Source organism: Lepidochelys kempii, chromosome 4, assembly GCF_965140265.1.
Source record: "Lepidochelys kempii isolate rLepKem1 chromosome 4, rLepKem1.hap2, whole genome shotgun sequence".
Lineage (NCBI taxonomy): Eukaryota > Metazoa > Chordata > Testudines > Cheloniidae > Lepidochelys > Lepidochelys kempii.
Genome location: NC_133259.1, coordinates 30941997 through 30959578, shown reverse-complemented (window position 1 = coordinate 30959578; position 17582 = coordinate 30941997). Strand labels below are relative to the sequence as shown.

Below are 17582 nucleotides of genomic sequence, written 5' to 3'. Positions count from 1 at the left end.
CTGCTGCCTCTTAATTTTATTTGGTGACCTCTAGATGTGTTATGAGAAGGAGTAAATAACACTTCCTTATTTATTTTCTCCACACTAGTCATGATTTTATAGACCTCAGTCATATCCCCTCTTAACCGTCTCTCTTTTCCAAGCTGAAAAGTCCCAGTCTTATTAATATCTCCTCATACGCAAGCTGTTCCATACCCCTAATAATTTTTGTTGCCCTTTTCTGAATCTTTTCCAGTTCTAGTATAGGCCACTTGCATGCCAAATGGAAAAACTGTTCATTCCCTTGCCTGTGTTTGTCAGTTTGGGCTCTGCTGTATATCTTGAAGTAGTTCTTGGTGAGAGCTGCTTTTTACACAGGAATAGCCGTACGGGATCAGACCCAAGGTCTGTTTAGTTCAGTATCCTATCTCCATTAGTGGATAGCACTAGAAAGCTGCAAGCAACTTCTTGATAGGTTGATATGGGGTAATCTGGCCCCATGAAAGTCTCATCCTAATCCCTAATCTGTCTTCAGCCCTGAAAAATTGAGAGTTCATCTCCTTTCTGCTGCAGAGCTACTCTCCTCCTTCATCACTAATGGGTAATGCTACCTGTGGAATTTTGGATGTGATCCGTTGTTATTCGTGGAGTCTCCAGGACTAAGCCTTGCCCTTCAGATCAGGCCACCAGATCTTCTGCATCTAGTGGTATAACAAAATAGCACTTCAGTAGGGGCGGAGGGTCCTGGGAGGTGGTGGTCAGGGAACAAGGAGCAGGGGGTGTTGGATGGGTCGCGGGTTCTGAGGGGGGCAGTCAGGGAACGGGAAGTGGGAGGGGTTGGATGGGGGCTGGGGCCAGGCTGTTTGTGGAGCACAGCCTTCCTTACCTGGCCCTCCATACAGTTTCGCATCCCAATGTGGCCCTTGGGCCAAAAAGTTTGCCCACCCCTGGCCTAGGTCTTCAGAGTTGCTGCAGACAAGATGTTAAAATCCTGCACCAGTTGGAATGCTAGGCATCTGAAAAACTGTTCATGAAGAAAGATTCACAGCTCCCTCTACAGTGTTTCTAGTGGCCTTGCGGGAAGCTTCATCTGCGGAAGATTTGCAAAGTAGGTTTCCATTCCCCTGCGGAGGTATCTACTCGTAGGAGGTGCTACTGGGTTGGTTCCCAAATAATTCCTTTAAATTACAAATCTCTTGCTGTATATGGGGTGAATGTCTGTTTCTGCCTGTTATTCTATTACAGTAGTTAAAACTCTCTTCTTTTCCTTTCACTCCCTCGTTCTGTGGTACACTACTTCCCATTAGTGATGAAAGAGGAGAAAAGCTGTGCAACAGAATGAGAAATTTGTGACCTGGTAATTCTCTTTGTTAGCAGATTCTCTCCTTATTCAACCTACCCTGGTGGTCTGGTAAATGACTAGAATGCAATTTGTAACAAATTGAAATTTTTTTTCCCTAAAAAGACTTGACCATTTAATTGATTTAAGGTTGTTATATATAAATCAAGTTATTATTTTAATGCTAATCCATTGCTGGAGGATTTTTACAGTTTTGGAAGAACTCTTCTGGTGGCCTGAGCTGCAGGGTGGGACTTAGTGCTGGAGCCTACAGCAACACTGGATTGCCTCCAAATTTCTTAGGTAAATGATATTAACCCAGTAGTGATGCATGAGGAGAGAAGCTGTTAACAGAAAATTATCGGTAAGAAATTGCTCATTCCAGTATAACTTTGATTATGACCTAAAAGTCATTAATCAGAAGTTAACATTTTTCTATTTAATTGCTCAATTCTTGACATTTGCTTACTTATTCTACTGTGAAAATGCCTTATGATAAAAGAAGAGGACAGTGGGGAATATGCAGTCCTTTGGCACTCTGCCTTCCACAGTCTCTTTAGTCTCTTGCCATCTTGCAGAACTTGCTAATTGATCAAACTGTCTTCAAGATGCCAGATGCCTCCTGATCTACTATGGCCACCCAGTGTAGTTTGGAAGGCCAGGGAAATGCAGATGGAAAGTTGTTTTTAGTTTGACTTCAGTTTGGCAAAAGTAAAACTGCTGAAAGTGAGTAAATATTTATTTCATAGTACTGATTAACCTATAGTAATGCTTGCAATTAAAATGTTTATATATGTAATTTTTTATTGCTCTGATGGGATTTTTGGCAGGGAATTACTGGTCTGCATTTCTTTTAGAGGAGGAACGTATTTAATTTTAAAATGGAAATGTGGAGCCAGATCGCATTTCACTGATGGAAAGACTTCCTTTGTATTAATCTGTCATTATACTGTAGGCCAAAAAAAAAGGAAAAATAAAACATTTTCAGAGAAACTAAGTGTTCCCAAAAAGGATTAAAAAAATTAAAGGTTGCGTATTTTTCTTCCCAACCACGTTAAACACAAATGAACAACCCTTTTCCCCACCTCAGCCCTCCCTCCCCCCAGAATTAATATAGAGTCTATTAGGATTTGCAGGTGGTATTTTCAAAAGTGCCTAAGGACCCAATTTTCAAAGGTATTTAGGTGCTGAGAGATGTAGATTATCACCTAGTGAGTTTTCAAAAACACCTGAGCGGGTTAGGCACCTAACTCCGATTGATTTCTGAGTGAGAGAAGCTTTGGGGAGCTTTGGATTTAGCAGTGATATGCAGAGGTGTTGGGAGCAGGGGGCCCAGAATCTCATCAGAGGTGCTCGTAGCCACCTCCACTCCGGCTTTGTCTCAGCGAACCAAGCAAGAGTGCCAGGGGTGCAGAGTGCTTGAGCCATCTGTGCACTAAGAGTTCCCTACTTCCATGCAAAACAGTGCAACGTTTACTCCAACTGTGTTAGAAATAGCCACCTTCTTACTGGTTGGAGTGTTGAATTGATTTATTGAAGTAGATGGCTAATGTGTGAATCCTGTAGATTTTAATTAATGGTTTATGTTTCAGTATGTTGTATTGGGTGATTGTTAATAAAGGGAGTTTTTTATGTAGCAATAGGTTGTAGTGTATTAATATGGGAAACTATTGCCTGTCCATGTTACTTAAGTGATGTGGTGGTTTATGCATAACTGTTTTTTCAATAATTGGCATTTATGGTTGGAGATAAGTGTTGCACATTTTATGCAGAGATGAAGAGGAAAGATGTGCATTATGGTGGGCGTGTCTGGGTGAGGTAATATACATATGGCAAAACTATGGTGGATGGGTGAACATTGAGTTAGGGATTTCCTGTGGTGGCTTTTTTTTTTTTTTTTTTTTTTTTAAATAATTGTTGTATTGGTGATATATGCAGTTGAGCAACCTTACCTGCTTTTTAACATTTTGTTGGGACACTGTATATTCAGCTTATGGATCATTTCCCCGCTCCCTGTCTTTTAGTACCAAATAAGAAGCATAGTTATTTGAACACAGGTGCACTTTTAAATATGCATTTCCAAATTTTGCTGTTGTAAAGCAACGTTGTGAGAGAATGCATAATCTTTTAGGGAAGTGCATTTTACTCTATCAGATTAACTTTTAAATTTTGGGGGGAGTATTGAGGATTGTGCCTAGAAATTGTAATATTATGGAATGGAGAAATAGTGTGTGCTTGGGTCTAAACTATTGCTATCGTTTATTTTAGTATCCTCAAGAATACTCCAGGATATGTGCTCCCTCATGTCTCAGATCAGTGTTCCAAACACTATACTAAAATTACTGTATCTTAAATATGTAGAAGACCCAAGGAAATCTTAGATGTCATTGGATTGCCTGGAGATAAAGCACCACTTGTATGGGCAATACATATAAAAATGATGCAGAAAACCACTTTAATTTTAGGATAGGTCTAGATGAAGGCTTATATTTACATATTTAAATATTTGAGGAAAAACTTGTGTTTGTGTGTTTGTTTAGATTAGGATGTGGAAGTCATTTCTGTATTATCAATCAGAGGCTACCTACCTATGGTCATCCACTGTTTGAGGGTGTGAGACACTCTTCTGACACGGCATGTGTGACTGGTTGGATCACAGAAACCCCCTTGGGAACTGCCAACTGATGTGCCAAGACTACTTCTGCCCCTGCTTTCCCTGCCAGTTTGGGACTCCAGCACCCTGTCTTGTTGAGCCAGACATGCCAGTCTGCTCCAACACAGACCCAGGGTCTGATCCATGCACCCCAAAGCTGCAGACTTAACTGAAAGCAGTTTAAGAAATGTTCCTGTCTTTGACACTAAGATTCCCAACTCACAATGGGGTCCAAACCCCAAATAAATCTATTTTACCCTGTTTAAATCTTATACAGGATAAACTCATAAATTGTTTACCCTCTATAACACTGACAGAGAGAGATGCACAGCTGTTCCCCCTCCTCCCCCCCAGGTATTAATACATACTCTGGGTTAATTAATAAGTGAAAAGTGATTTTATTAAATACAGAAAGTAGGATTCAAGTGGTTCCAAGTAATAGCAGACAGAACAAAGTGAATTACCAAGCAAAATAAAATAAAACACACAAGTCTAAGCCTAGTACAGTAATAACACTGAATACAAATAAGATCTCACCCTCACAGATGTTTCTATAAGTTTCTTTCACAGACTGGACACCTTCCTAGTCTGGGCACAATCCTTTCCCTGGGTACAGCCATTGTTCCAGCTCAGGTGGTAGCTGGGGATTTCTCATGATGGCCACTTCCTTTGTTCTCTTCCACCCACTTATATATCTTTTGCATAAGGCGGGAATCCTTTGTCCCTCTGGGTTCCCACCCCCCTTCTCAATGGAAAAAGACAAGGTTAAAGATGGATTCCAGTTCAGGTGACATGATCACATGTCACTGCAAGACTTCATTACCCACTTGCCAGCCCACAGGTATACAGGAAGACTTACAAGTAAAAAAGAGCCATCTACAGGTAATTGTCCTGGTTAATGGGAGCCATTAAGATTCCAGACCACCATTAATGGCCCACACTTTGCATAACTACAATAGGACCTCAGAGTTATATTTCATATTTCTAGTTTCAGATGCAAGAGTGATACATTTATACAAAATAGGATGACCACACTCAGTAGATTATAAGGTTTGTAATGATACCTTACAAGAGACCTCTTGCATGAAGCATATTACAGTTACATTATATTCACACTCATTAGCATATTTTTATAAAATCATACAGAGTGCAACGTCACAGCATGTTAGTTCAGTTACATTTCTTGATTTTGTAGGCTTATCCGAACAGCATTTCTGCATTGCTCTCTACAGGCAGGTTAATTTTGACACTGCTGTTAAACATTAAAAACATAGTGATTTACACATTAGGTCTCTTTGTTGTAGTCTCTTGTCTTTTTATAGTGGGCAATACCACATGTTTCAGAGGAAGGTGTCAAAAAATCTCTGAAATATATCTACATTAACACTGTAATTTTTCACCTCTAGGGGAAACTTTCTTCCCTAACTCATAAGCTTGTGTTTAGAAGGCTGAAACAGGACACCTCTTTTAACTTCATTGTTGTTAATACAACTACAATACTCTTATCCACGTGAATAACTAATCTGTTTTAAATCCTACTGAGCTATTTACTTCCACGCTATCCTACACAAGGGAGTTGCATAGGCTAATTATATTACTTAGCGTTTGCCCTTATAGATTTTTTTTTTTATTTAGTTCCTTTAAATTTAGAGGTCCCAGCTGACCATTCTATTCATTATTCATTCCATTCATTCGTCATGTCAACATATTCTTTCCAAGTTGTGTCATCCTATTACTCTCCTACAGAAGCTTCTCCCTACATCTTAACATGACATCCCTAGGGCAACTACAGTAATTGGTTACATGGAAAAGTAAGAGGAAAGTATTCATTGTAGCCTGACTGTCTTTTAATGAAACTTAGCAGCTGGAAATGGAAAACCAGCACTGTGACCAGTCAGGTCTTCATGAACCTAATAGCAAGTGCTCTGTTGAACCCTCACTGATTTATGGCTTGCGAACTGCTTAACAAACTGGTATGTAATATTGCTTTCAAGAAAACTCTTGTTTTATATTTTTACTGTAGAATAACAATAATATATACACTGATGCACATTTTATTTATTTTCTTGGGACATGAGACACCAGAGCCTAGTTCTACGTTATAGGCAATAGTGTTAGTTTAGCGGTAGCAATAGCGTTGTTGGTCCTCCCACTTACCTCCCACAACTTCTCTTTGTCTCCTGTTCGTTTGTTTTTCTCAAATTGTGTTCCAGGTTCAGTGGCATTGCAGGTCACGGATGGTAGCAGGAGCTAATTTCTACATCGTGGGACGGGATCCAGCAGGCATGCCACACCCTGAGACTGGGAAAGATCTCTATGAACCAACCCATGGTGCAAAAGTGCTGACTATGGCTCCAGGCCTCAAAACATTGGAAATTGTACCCTTCAGAGTTGCAGCTTACAATAAGAAAAAGAAGGGCATGGATTATTATGACTCTGAACAGTAAGTTGTTTCTGAGTAATGTGTGAGGTTTGGGTTGTATTTTTGTTAAGTCTTTCATAATTTATCACCTAGTTTTTGATTAAATAGAAGCTTCTCGGAGATCAGACAGTTTGGTTTGGGAACACTTAGTCTCAGTTCACAGTTCTTAACTTAGAGACTAACGAATTTATTTGAGCGTGAGCTACAGCTCACTTCATCGGATGCATCCGATGTAGTGAGCTGTAGCTCACGAAAGCTCATGCTCAAATAAATTGGTTAGTTTCTAAGGTGCCACAAGTCCTCCTTTTCTTTTTGCGAATACAGACTAACACGGCTGTTACTCTGAAACCAGTTCTTAACTTGTTTTTTATCTTCGTATAGAAGAAATTATTTTAACCTCCACCTCTTTTGAGGTTGTTCTTCACTCTGTGTGTCCCAAAACAGTTTCTATATATATTACTGTGGTGCTTACCAGTGCAGTGCCACTGTAGGTGGAGATCATTTACCATTTCATTTCAAACCACTTTCTTCAGGAGTTTAAAACACAACTGCTTTCATTTTATACTAGTTGATATCGCTGACAAGCTGTAAGGGTAGATGTCTTTCCAAAAAGAGAGCATAAATTAGGTACGTTATGTCTATAGCATACATTGGGTTGGCCACCCTGAGGCTCCGGAGCCACATGCGGCTCTTCAGAAGTTAATATGCGGCTCCTTGTATAGGCACCGACTCCGGGGCTGGAGCTACAGGCGCCAGCTTTCCAATGGGCTGGGGGGAGTGCCCATTGCTCAACCCCTGGCTCTGCCACAGGCCCTGCCCCCACTCCACCCCTTCCCATCCCCTCCCCTGAGTTTGCCACTCCCTTGCTGATCAGGGGGAGGGAGAGGGAGGCGCTGGGAGAGGAACTGATGCGGGGGGGGGGGGGGGGCTGCTGGCATATTACTGTGGCTCTTTGGCAATGTACATTGGTCAATTCTGGCTCCTCCTCAGGCTGGCCAGCCCTGGCCTACATCTACGTGCTATGTGGTTTATCAGGGCAAGCAAGCTGCCTGTATCACATGGCCTGCTGAGGGGTGTTGTGTGGCACTGCTGCTTTTCCCCCAGTGGCGGGCCTCTGTGAGAGCTTCCTGTCCCTTCTGGATACTGACCTGATCTATGAGCAGGTCTAACTTTTTTCTGTGTACACATACAGCCACCCCTAACTCTTGTTGCCGTCCAGTTCAGGCAATAGAAAAAATGTGGCTGTGCTGTAGGGCCTGCGCATGTGACCACTATGCGCCTATTGCTGAAGTTGCAGGATCCCTCCCTTGGGATTTTTCTATAGGGTAGGAAGGGTGGTCTAGGGAACAGGGCAGTGGACTGGGACTCAGGAACCTGAGTTCAGTTACCAGCTCAGCCACGAATTTCCTGTGTGACCTTGGGCAAGTCACTCAATCTACCTCATGCCTCAGCTCCCCTTCTGTAAAATGGGAATAATACTTCCCTACCATCCAGGGGTATACTGTGAAGATAAAATCGATCAGTGATTTGAGGCACCCAGATCCCATGGTGATGAGGGCCGTATAAAAAGGCCAGTACTCTTTTTCCCTCCTACCATTTGTTTGAGGCTAGTGCTTGCAAGCCCAGGCAGCTGGTAAGACGAGAGAGGTTAAATGGTTTTTTTACTGGAGGAGTGAGGCCAGATGGAAGTAGGGAGGATTTAAGATGATATTCTGAAGAACTCCTAAACTCTGCAAAACTGAAAGTGACCGAAGCTGTGTTTTTTCTGGAGCTAAATAACTCCATAGGACCATGGCTTTCACTCTTGTAGAGTTGAGCAGGTGTTCCCATCCCCTTCACGCTAGCTGGCTGAACTTATGGGTGGGGATGAGGAAAAGGTAGACAGACCTGTTATGTTCAGCCTCGCAGCAGGGAGAGTACTTGTGCAATGCCGACAAGGATTAGATGGCAAATTTACAGAGGGAAATTATGCAGGCATTTGGACAGCCCGTATAACCATGTTGTACCTGGGCCCTGTATGATGCTTAATTAACAATTTGGGATGGTTACGTAGTTTTGGGTGTCTACTGAGGTGGAGTAATTTTCAAAAGTGCTGTAGGTGCTAAGGCGCCCAAGTCCCACTGACTTTCAGTGAGACTAAGGGCTGGTCTATGCTGCAGAGTTAGGCGTGCTTATTTACATGGCTCAGTGCTGGGAAAAATGTCATGCCCTGTGTGATGTAATTAAGCCAGTCTAAGCCCCAGTGTAGACAATTTTAGGTTGATGGAAGAATGCTTCCATCGACCTCACTACTGACTCTCAGAGAGGTAGATGAAAGAACCCCTTCTGTCACTGTAGTAAGTGGTTCTTCACTTAGACGCCTAAGTGTCTAAGCAATTTTTGAACTGGTGGGACTTAATCCCTCTTGTAAATTTTTACCACCGTTTATTTTTAAAAAAGGCTTAATTTTAAATGCTAACCTGGGATTAGAGACAGGGATTATGTGCATAGTTTGGACTGGTGCTGTTTATAATAACTGAGAGCAGTAGAACTACTTAATATTGAAAAGTTACTAACAGCACCTAAATATTTCTGTATTTATATAAAATAAACTACAAGCTTTATAGTAAAGTCAAACTAATGACATGAATATATTTCAGAGTAACAGCCGTGTTAGTCTGTATTTGCAAAAAGAAAAGGAGTACTTGTGGCACCTTAGAGACTAACCAATTTATTTGAGCATAAGCTTTCGTGAGCTACAGCTCACTTCATCGGATGCATACTGTGGAAAGTGTAGAAGATCTTTTATGCACACAAAGCATGAAAAAATACCTCCCCCCACCCCACTCTCCTGCTGGCAATAGCTTATCTAAAGTGGTCACTCTCCTTACAATGTGAATGATAATCAAGATAATTTCCAGCCCAAATCCAGGTTTTCTCACCCCCCCCCCCCAACACACACACACACACAAACCCACTCTCCTGCTGGTAATAGCTCATCTAAAGTGACCACTCTCCTTACAATGTGTATGATAATCAAGGTGGGCCATTTCCAGCACAAATCCAGGGTTTAACAAGAATGAATATATTGTTACTTGAAGATGTCCCTGTATCGTGATATCATGTTCTATGTAGTCCTAAATCAGCAATGTTAGCAATGGCAAGAAAGTTAAATCCATTGAGTCTACCCACTTGTAACATGGGATAGTGCCTGGGGAGACTATCCATATATTATACTGATAAGGTACTGTCACTGCTAGTGCATTGAATGAATATGCAGGCATGGCCATTAGATTAACCTGCTATTTAAGGGTCCTTGCAATAGATACAGTAGCAGTTAATATTGAGCATCTTATCCAACCAAACATTGGGCAAGTCAAGAGGAGTGTTCATGGAAAGGGTAATGTAAATGTTGGGGCTAGGAACTAGAGAATTAAGCAACTGAGAAATGTTTTCTTTAGTTGTAGTGGAAGGGAACCAGCAACAGACAGCAAAACTGAAATGTGACAGCAGAACTCCCATTTCATGTGATGGAGAAAGTTTGTAGGGTGAAGCACTCTCAGAAAAAGAGGTGCTTAGGAAGCAGAATTTTAAATCCTTTTACAAAGGGAATGCAAGCCAACCACCTGGGACTCAGAGAACTTGGCATTGCGAAGGGAAAACAGACTTAAATGTGTTCTGTGCTTTTCCTTTTGTCAAATGATCAAAGCAGAATTGTCTAGCGTGCTGTGTTACCATTTCTTTGTATTGCTGGATAGCTGATCTCACCTACATTTCCGCAGGAAAACTTGAGCATTTTTGCTCAAAGCTGAACTTTTGTAGAATTTCCTCACAAGACTACATTCTACTTCACTGAACTATTACATGCAGAAACCAAGATGGTACAGTACTATGGTCCTGTGCTAACCCTAACTTTTAATGTAAAATTTGATCATACTTACCCATTGATAACTGAATCAGTTAACATTAATACAAGCAAGAGGTTTGGAGAAAACTTCCAAATGAATTGTAATCATTCAGTGCACTAGGTGGGTGCAAAATTTGCTTGCTAGCCAAAAATATACTATGATAACCATGAAAAGGCAGCTGTTACACAGTTAGTTACTTCAGTCAGGTGTAACTTTGCAAGGCTGGAGTTGGCAGCTAAATAACAGTAATTGTTTGGGAGAGGACAGATTCCCAAGTCTTTGCAAGAAGACTTTCCTGTAAAATTCAGCCACAGACTGCTGCTGAGAAGAAACTCTATTAAGAAAGGAAATTTGTTTAATAATCGAAAGAAACCACAGCAATCTTTGGAAAAAATAATAATTCTGTCTTGACGGAGAACGCTGTGAGATCCTCTTAGCTAAAGGAAGCCCATAAATACAGCTACCAGAGCAGGCTGTTTGTCCTCCCTCTAAAATGTGCTTGAAGCTAATCTATCTACATATGCAAGGAGTGATGCTTCTTTAGCTCCTTCTGTTGGCCCTGATAATGGGTTTTGGTGTTGCCAGTGGAAAATAGGAAACTTAAAATGTTAAACACTTACTTTAAAAGTGTGGGGGGAAACTTCAATTTGTTTAAACTAAACATTGCACTTTTCTCAGTAGCCTGCTATCATTCTGCCATGAGCAGACACTTTCCTGGAGGTTAAGGCACCAGACAGAGACTGAGACTCAGGAGAGTTGGGTTCAGTTCCTGCCTGTGCCACAGACTTCCTATGTGACCGTGGCCAAGTCCCTTAATTTCCATGCCTCAATTCCCCATCTCAAAACAGAGGTAATATTTCCTTCCTCTTACCCTTTGTCTTCCCTCTGTGGACTGTAAGCTATTTGGGTTAGTGACTGTCTTCCTATTTTTTGTATGTAAAGCTCATAGCAGGGCATGATGTTGACCCTGGTTTCTGCTGGGGCCTCTTGGTACCACTATAATTCAAAAAATATTGAATGGTTAAACTTGTAATCTTTAAAGAGAGAGAGAAGCCCATTTTACTGGAGTGATAAGAACTCTGGTCTTGAAAAATGAAAGAAAATAATGAACTGTTAATCTATTTTGTCTGGTTTGTCAATTATCACATACTTTGTTTGATTTTTATATCGTGATTAGTGGTATAGTCCAGTTGTGTTACTGATATACAACGTGAGTAATGTGAAGACCAAGTGGACAGCACCAAATTGTTCTCTGTTTGCATCCTAATAGAATATAGGTTTCCACATGTAAAATGCTCTTTCTCTCTCTATCCATCTTGTCTTTTTAATTGACTTATTGCCATTTCCCCCTTATTCAACTGCCTAGCTCTTTAGAACTGAGCTGCAACAGACTGTACTTGTTTTTGGGTCTCAGGCTTACACCAGGCTATAAATCTGCAGCATTATTGACCTTCAAATGCCCTTTCAGCTACAGAGGAGGCATGAGGAATACTATGGAGCTCTTTCTTCTCCCTCCCTCGTCCCCACCCCTGCTATGGGTTTAATAGAGCAATCTAACCCAAACTTCAATGCCCACTCACAAAACATATTTCATAGCACTCTCATGGAGTGATTTTACAGCTTCAGTATAACAGAGCTGCAATACAGTATGCTTTGGAGAAACTTTCATCATCTCACTGGTGCATATTTTGAAGATCAAGTTTTCTGTTTCCCACGCCACGTTGACAGTTTTCACAGCTAATTTATTCCTGTCTTTTTGGAATGTGTGTTTAATTGCTGTTGCTCCACAAATTGTAAAATTTAAGTGGAGTTGTTAATCCTTGTGCAGATCCTTCATGAAATTCCCTGCTGTACCAACCAATCCATATAGCTGCTCCCCAAAACAAAATAATTTAAATGTTACCAGGCTAAGGGGGAAATAAACTAAGGACACACTCTTTCTTTTTTTGTTGTTGGCCACTTCTAAAAGGCTGTGAGTAACCTTTATTCTTGTGAAAGGTACTCCATCACATCAGTGCTACAGTCTGAAACACAACTGGCAGGAAAATAATTTTAAATAACTTGTGGAAGCATATACAGTAATATAATTTGGCTCAGCCGAAACTAATTCCATCCCATAGAAATAATTTTCAGAGTGCCTAAGTCCTATTTTAAAAAGTGATTTAAGTACTTAGGAGCCTGAATTCCCTTAATTTAACTGAGCTTTAAGTTTCTAAGTGCCTAAGTCTTTTTTGGAAATGAGACTTATGTGCCCTTGAAATGTCTACCCAACATCAACGTTACTCTTATGGTAAAGGTGTCTTTCTGTCCCTTTCGTCGCCCCATTTTATTCCTGCCCAGCTTCCCATTCCACCGAGTAATGAGCACAAGAATTCCTAACGCATTCAGGAGTCCTCCTTAGCAGTCCTCCTTGATCTGCGTTGTTTAAGATATTTATTTTTCTCAAGTAGCACCTTTTCAACTGGAAGCAAACTACGTTTACCAATATGTGTTTTTTCAAAAGAATGCTGGGTCCTATTGAATCATAGTTTCAGTAATGGTATTGGGTAAGGCTTCCTTTTCTTGCTAGTTACATCCTCCATTGCTAATACTCAATGGCATTATGATCTTTATCATTAATAAATATGTCAAATTGTGAGTGGTTGAACAATTAAAGCTACTTTTATAGTATTTTCCGTTTTAAAATGGAAAACGTTCTGGCAACACATACAACTTCAAACCAAGGCCTATGCAAGGACTAAGCAAACACTATTGGACCAGATCAGTAGCAGGTTTAAATTGGAATAGTTTCATTTCAGTTTAGCTAAACTTATTTATGCCAGCTGCTGAGAATCTGGCCCACTGCATTTAAGGAAAGCCATGCATTATAAAAGAAAATGTTTGCTGGAGGAAAAAAGAAAAGTGAGGAAGAGTAGAAATAACTCCTTGACCAAATCAAAATTTAATTTTATGAAGATTTGTGTAAATCTTTTTTAGATAGTAAAAGTTCTTCCAGTTTCTTAAAAAAATTAGAACTTTTTAATGCGGCAATGGACCCCTAGACTTCTTTATAATATTCCCCATAATTCTCTAATTGGAGTTTCTTAGCCATCTGACACATCTTGCTTGAAATCTTCAGGTCTGTGCTCTATGTGGCTGCTCCTTAGGGATGCTGTTATACAAACAGGGCCAGGGAGAGGTCAAATAGACCATGCATTGATGGAGATGCACTTAAATAGCATATCTGAGTCTCTTTAAATCCAAAGGCTGGTACCCTCTTCTGATCCCTTCTGGGAACCTGAGCCTCTGTTCAAATTCCCACCCCATTCCCTGCCTATAAACAGCTAAGTGTTGACACACAAATTGTATGCGAGCTTCAGAATTAACACCCCACAGAGTAGAATGTGGGGAGTCCATTCTTACAGCTATCTTAATCTGTAAACTCTGTACTATCTTATTCACACTAGGAAATTAATCTGGGTGCCACCTCCAACAAACTATTGGAGAAAACAGCTGCTTGTGTAGATAGGACAAAACTCTTTCCAACACAGTTATTGAGAGGTTGATAGACACCAGAGTCCTATCTATGCTGGGGAAGAAACTTGATGAATGTTCCCTATTTTTCAGTCCAATTCAGAGCACAGCTCTTCTCCATTCCAGTACCCTCCCTTTAAAAAAATAGTTCAGTTAAGGTTTCTTATCTGATGGGTGTTATATATTCTGTGTAGTTGAAGTACGTTTATATATATTTCTCCTTTGTTTCCGCAATCTGGGCATCCACACTACTGAGAGCAGGAAGCTCATTCTAGGCTTTACTGTTCTGCACCGGACTACAATTCAAATCAAAAAGCTGTGTTGCTAACCGCTTGTATGGTATGCATTGTGAAAGGGGACTGTGGAATGCTTTCTGTACTTTCCAGAGTTGCAGCCGTGTTAGTCTGTATCCACAAAAAGAAAAGGAGGACTTGAGTACTCATGCTCAGATAAATTTGTTAGTCTCTAAGGTGCCACAAGTCCTCCTTTTCTTTCTATAGCTTGCTAACCTCCAGCTCATACTGAGCATGGTTTAGCACTTAAAGTTAAACTCTGCCCTCTGATGCACACACTTGGTTCTCATTTGTTTCAGTCTGAACCATGTGCATGTGAGGTCAGTATTTGGCTTTTATTTCAAACAGACTAGGGAAGAATGAGTAACAAATACATGTTGCAAGTTGAACAAATGAAGTAAGTAAAATTGCTATATTTAATTTAACAATAAATCACTTTTGCTTAGGAACACTTGGTGGATTTTCTTACATTGTGTCTTTGTTTTCAACTGTGTTGGATGTTGAACTTGAGTAGCTGATGATAGATAATCCTGATTGCCCTCAATTTTCCATCTCTCCTCCTGAATTTTATCTTTAGGAATTATAGCTGTAGGAAGATAGGCAGTGGACCAGGATGAAACTATCTTGAGCATGTGCGGACATACACACATACCCCTAATTTATCTTAAGAATATATATATATATATATATATATATATATATATATATTCTATAGGGTGTATATACTTTCAGGATTTTCTGGTACTCTTCATTAGCAGCATGTCTGAAACCACAGTTGTGTTCTCAAAGTAGTATAAAGTCATTGTCAAAAAAAGGAGGAGGTAAGATCAGTCTCAGCTATAACTTCCATCTTTTCAATTTACATTCTCTTTTTATTTACTTTTTTAGCCATGAAGACTTTGAGTTTATATCAGGAACCCGCATGCGCAAGTTGGCTCGGGAAGGACAAAACCCTCCTGAAGGTTTCATGGCTCCCAAAGCCTGGACTGTGCTGACAGAGTACTACAAATCCTTGGAGAAGGCTTAGGCCTCTTATTAACTGCAGATCAATCTTTGACGCTTGATTTATTACCAAGAAGGGGACCACACAGTCACCATTCATGCTGCTTTGTTGTGGTGTCTGTCAGGAAGTTCTTCCCTGGAAACAGACTCTTTCTCTCGAACTTAGCATCATTCGTTGCTTGTCTTATGGGTTCTATTATGTATTGGCACCTAACAAACTGCTGGTTTTAATGTCTTCTCTTTTATTACAGTCTATACTCTTGCAGTAGGATTTTTAACTCTTGTCTTTTTTAATATTATTTTTATGCCTCTGTCCTATGAACTCTGCAGCTGTTACATCGATGCAAATTTTTTTCATACACTATTTAAGCAGTCTGGTAGTTTTTAATTCCATGGTTTGCAGGATAAAAGTAATGATTAGAACTATGGAAGTAAATGAAATATTTTAAAACTGTACTCAATACTTTTTCTGTCAACTAGTGATCACAGAAGCATTGTAACTTTAAGTTCTTGTTATATGTAATCTCAGAGAAAACTTCTTTATGAAGCTCAATTAAACTTTTTTGCTTTCTGTATTACATTTCGGAGTTTATTATTTTATTTTGTACTTCTGCACTGGAGCAGCAAAGTGAGAGAAATGCATAACTCATGAACAGAGAAAAATATAGGCTTTACTATTAATTATATGTAATGCTTATCCCAGAGGTTTAGGGTGGTGGTTGAATTTCTTTTATTTGCTTGTTGCCAATGGTGTAATATGTACTTAGTGGGAATATTTTATCTAGTTGGATTTTAAGTCTTCTCAATATTTGGTGCCACTTATTGTCTCATGACCTTAATACTTTTTTTAAAAAAAATGTCAGAAATCCTGCATCCATTTTTCTAGTTACTTATATTTCTGTGTATGTTCTTAGGCAGAGAGTTCATTCTCACCAAAAAAAATCTTCAAGTCTTGGCTACTATTGCAATATAAATACATGTCTCATGAGAGAATTTAGCCCAACATATGAACTCCCTATTTCCATCTTTTCAAGAGTTTTTGATGCGAAGTAAAATCTAGCCTTTTTTCTAGAACTTCCCAGTTTGCGTAAACGATGAAGCCCCACACATTTCAGAGGTCCAGAAAAAATATTTAACTAGTTAAATTCAGCATCCAAAACAATATTTATTGCAAAAATTACAAAAAGCAAATTCTCAGAAGAGTGAAATACAAACACTTACTTTCTGCTGCAGGATCTTTAGGAGGGGGAGATGAAAGATCACACAAAGTGACTAAGTTTTAAAGCTTTATTGATAAAATAACAACGGTGAGTGTGGGCCAGAGGGAGGGACGCTAAGCCTCCCTCTGTATTACTCGGCCTCTACCGCAAAGGGTTCATACACCAAATACCAACCCCCCCGCCCCCCCCCCCCGGCAGGGCAGAGCGAAAAACTCTAAATTCTCTTCTGCTCAGTCATGCTACGGCTGAGGGTGGGGCACACCTTTAATCATAAAATCCTCAACATGAAATACCAACCGTGCTGGTCAGAGCAAACATGAAATACCAAGGGAAGACCAGTTGGTGCACTCTGCAGGGCCGGTCGCTCTTTCCCCCCTTCCCCCACCCCCCGCATTTTCACCAAAACTGTGACAGATTTATGTTATCAATCTGCCTGGGGCGTCAGGCGATCAGGCTGAGGCCACAGGATCTTTACGGGGGGAGATGAAGGAGCACACCAAGTGACTAAGTTTTAAAGCGGGGTGCTCACCACGTCATTCAGAGGAAGGAAAGAAGCGTTAGTGCCCCAGCCCTAATCCACTTTCATACTCACACACGCACGACCCGAGGCTGGCCAAGCCTGGGTGTAAAGTAAGAAGAAGAGGGGGAAGGGTGGACAAGAATTCTGTCCTGTGCACAGGCCGTCCAGGGTCTGCTGTTCATCTCCGACTTGCTTTAGCTTTCAGGAGGGTTTTAAGTCTTGGGATTTGTGTGTGGCGTTTTGTTCAGGGACCTCTGTACCCTGTGCTCTTTGTACCAGTCTGAACCAGCCTTCCGTGGCTTCCTCAGCTTTCCCAAAACACACCAGCTTCAGGGACGCAAAACTGTTTTCCCCCTCGCTGGCCTTCACCGTCTCACTAATTTTTGCAATCCCCGGCCGTTTTGTTTAGTTTGCTGCTCTATTCTCACGGCTGGTTGGGGTTGGAATTCAGGCCCCGTCTTTTTTGGCATCAGAAAGTTTGCTTGGGTGCGATGGCCTTGGGCGGCTGGAGTCAGCTTCTTATTTTAGGACCTAGCTGGATTGTCGAGTTAACCCGTTCCTTTCTTCCTTCCTCCCCCTTTGGCCTCTCGCAACCTGCAAAGGAATCTTTCGCTCCACACTCACACCTTCAACCCCTCCCAAAATACTTTCCCATGCATATGCCTATATAGGTGTCAGCGATATACAATGTTGGTGCTTTTTCAGGGGACCGCAGGGGGGCAATTTAACTGTGACTGGGACATTCCCATGGGGC

General features: G+C 40.8%; 1 protein-coding gene across 3 annotated transcripts in view; it reads left to right on the top strand.

The window, feature by feature from the left end:
• Positions 1–15666, top strand: part of PAPSS1 (3'-phosphoadenosine 5'-phosphosulfate synthase 1) — a 74447-nt gene extending 58781 nt beyond the window's left edge. For 2 of the 3 annotated variants that reach the window (XM_073340852.1, XM_073340853.1), the window contains exons 11-12: positions 6185–6414; positions 14975–15666. In XM_073340852.1, coding sequence (XP_073196953.1) covers positions 6185–6414; positions 14975–15113 — 369 coding nt within the window. In that variant the 3' untranslated portion in view covers positions 15114–15666. The remainder of the gene's footprint in view (positions 1–6184; positions 6415–14974) is intronic. The other variant, XM_073340855.1, reaches the window with a different exon arrangement.
• The last annotated feature ends 1916 nt before the right edge of the window (positions 15667–17582 follow it).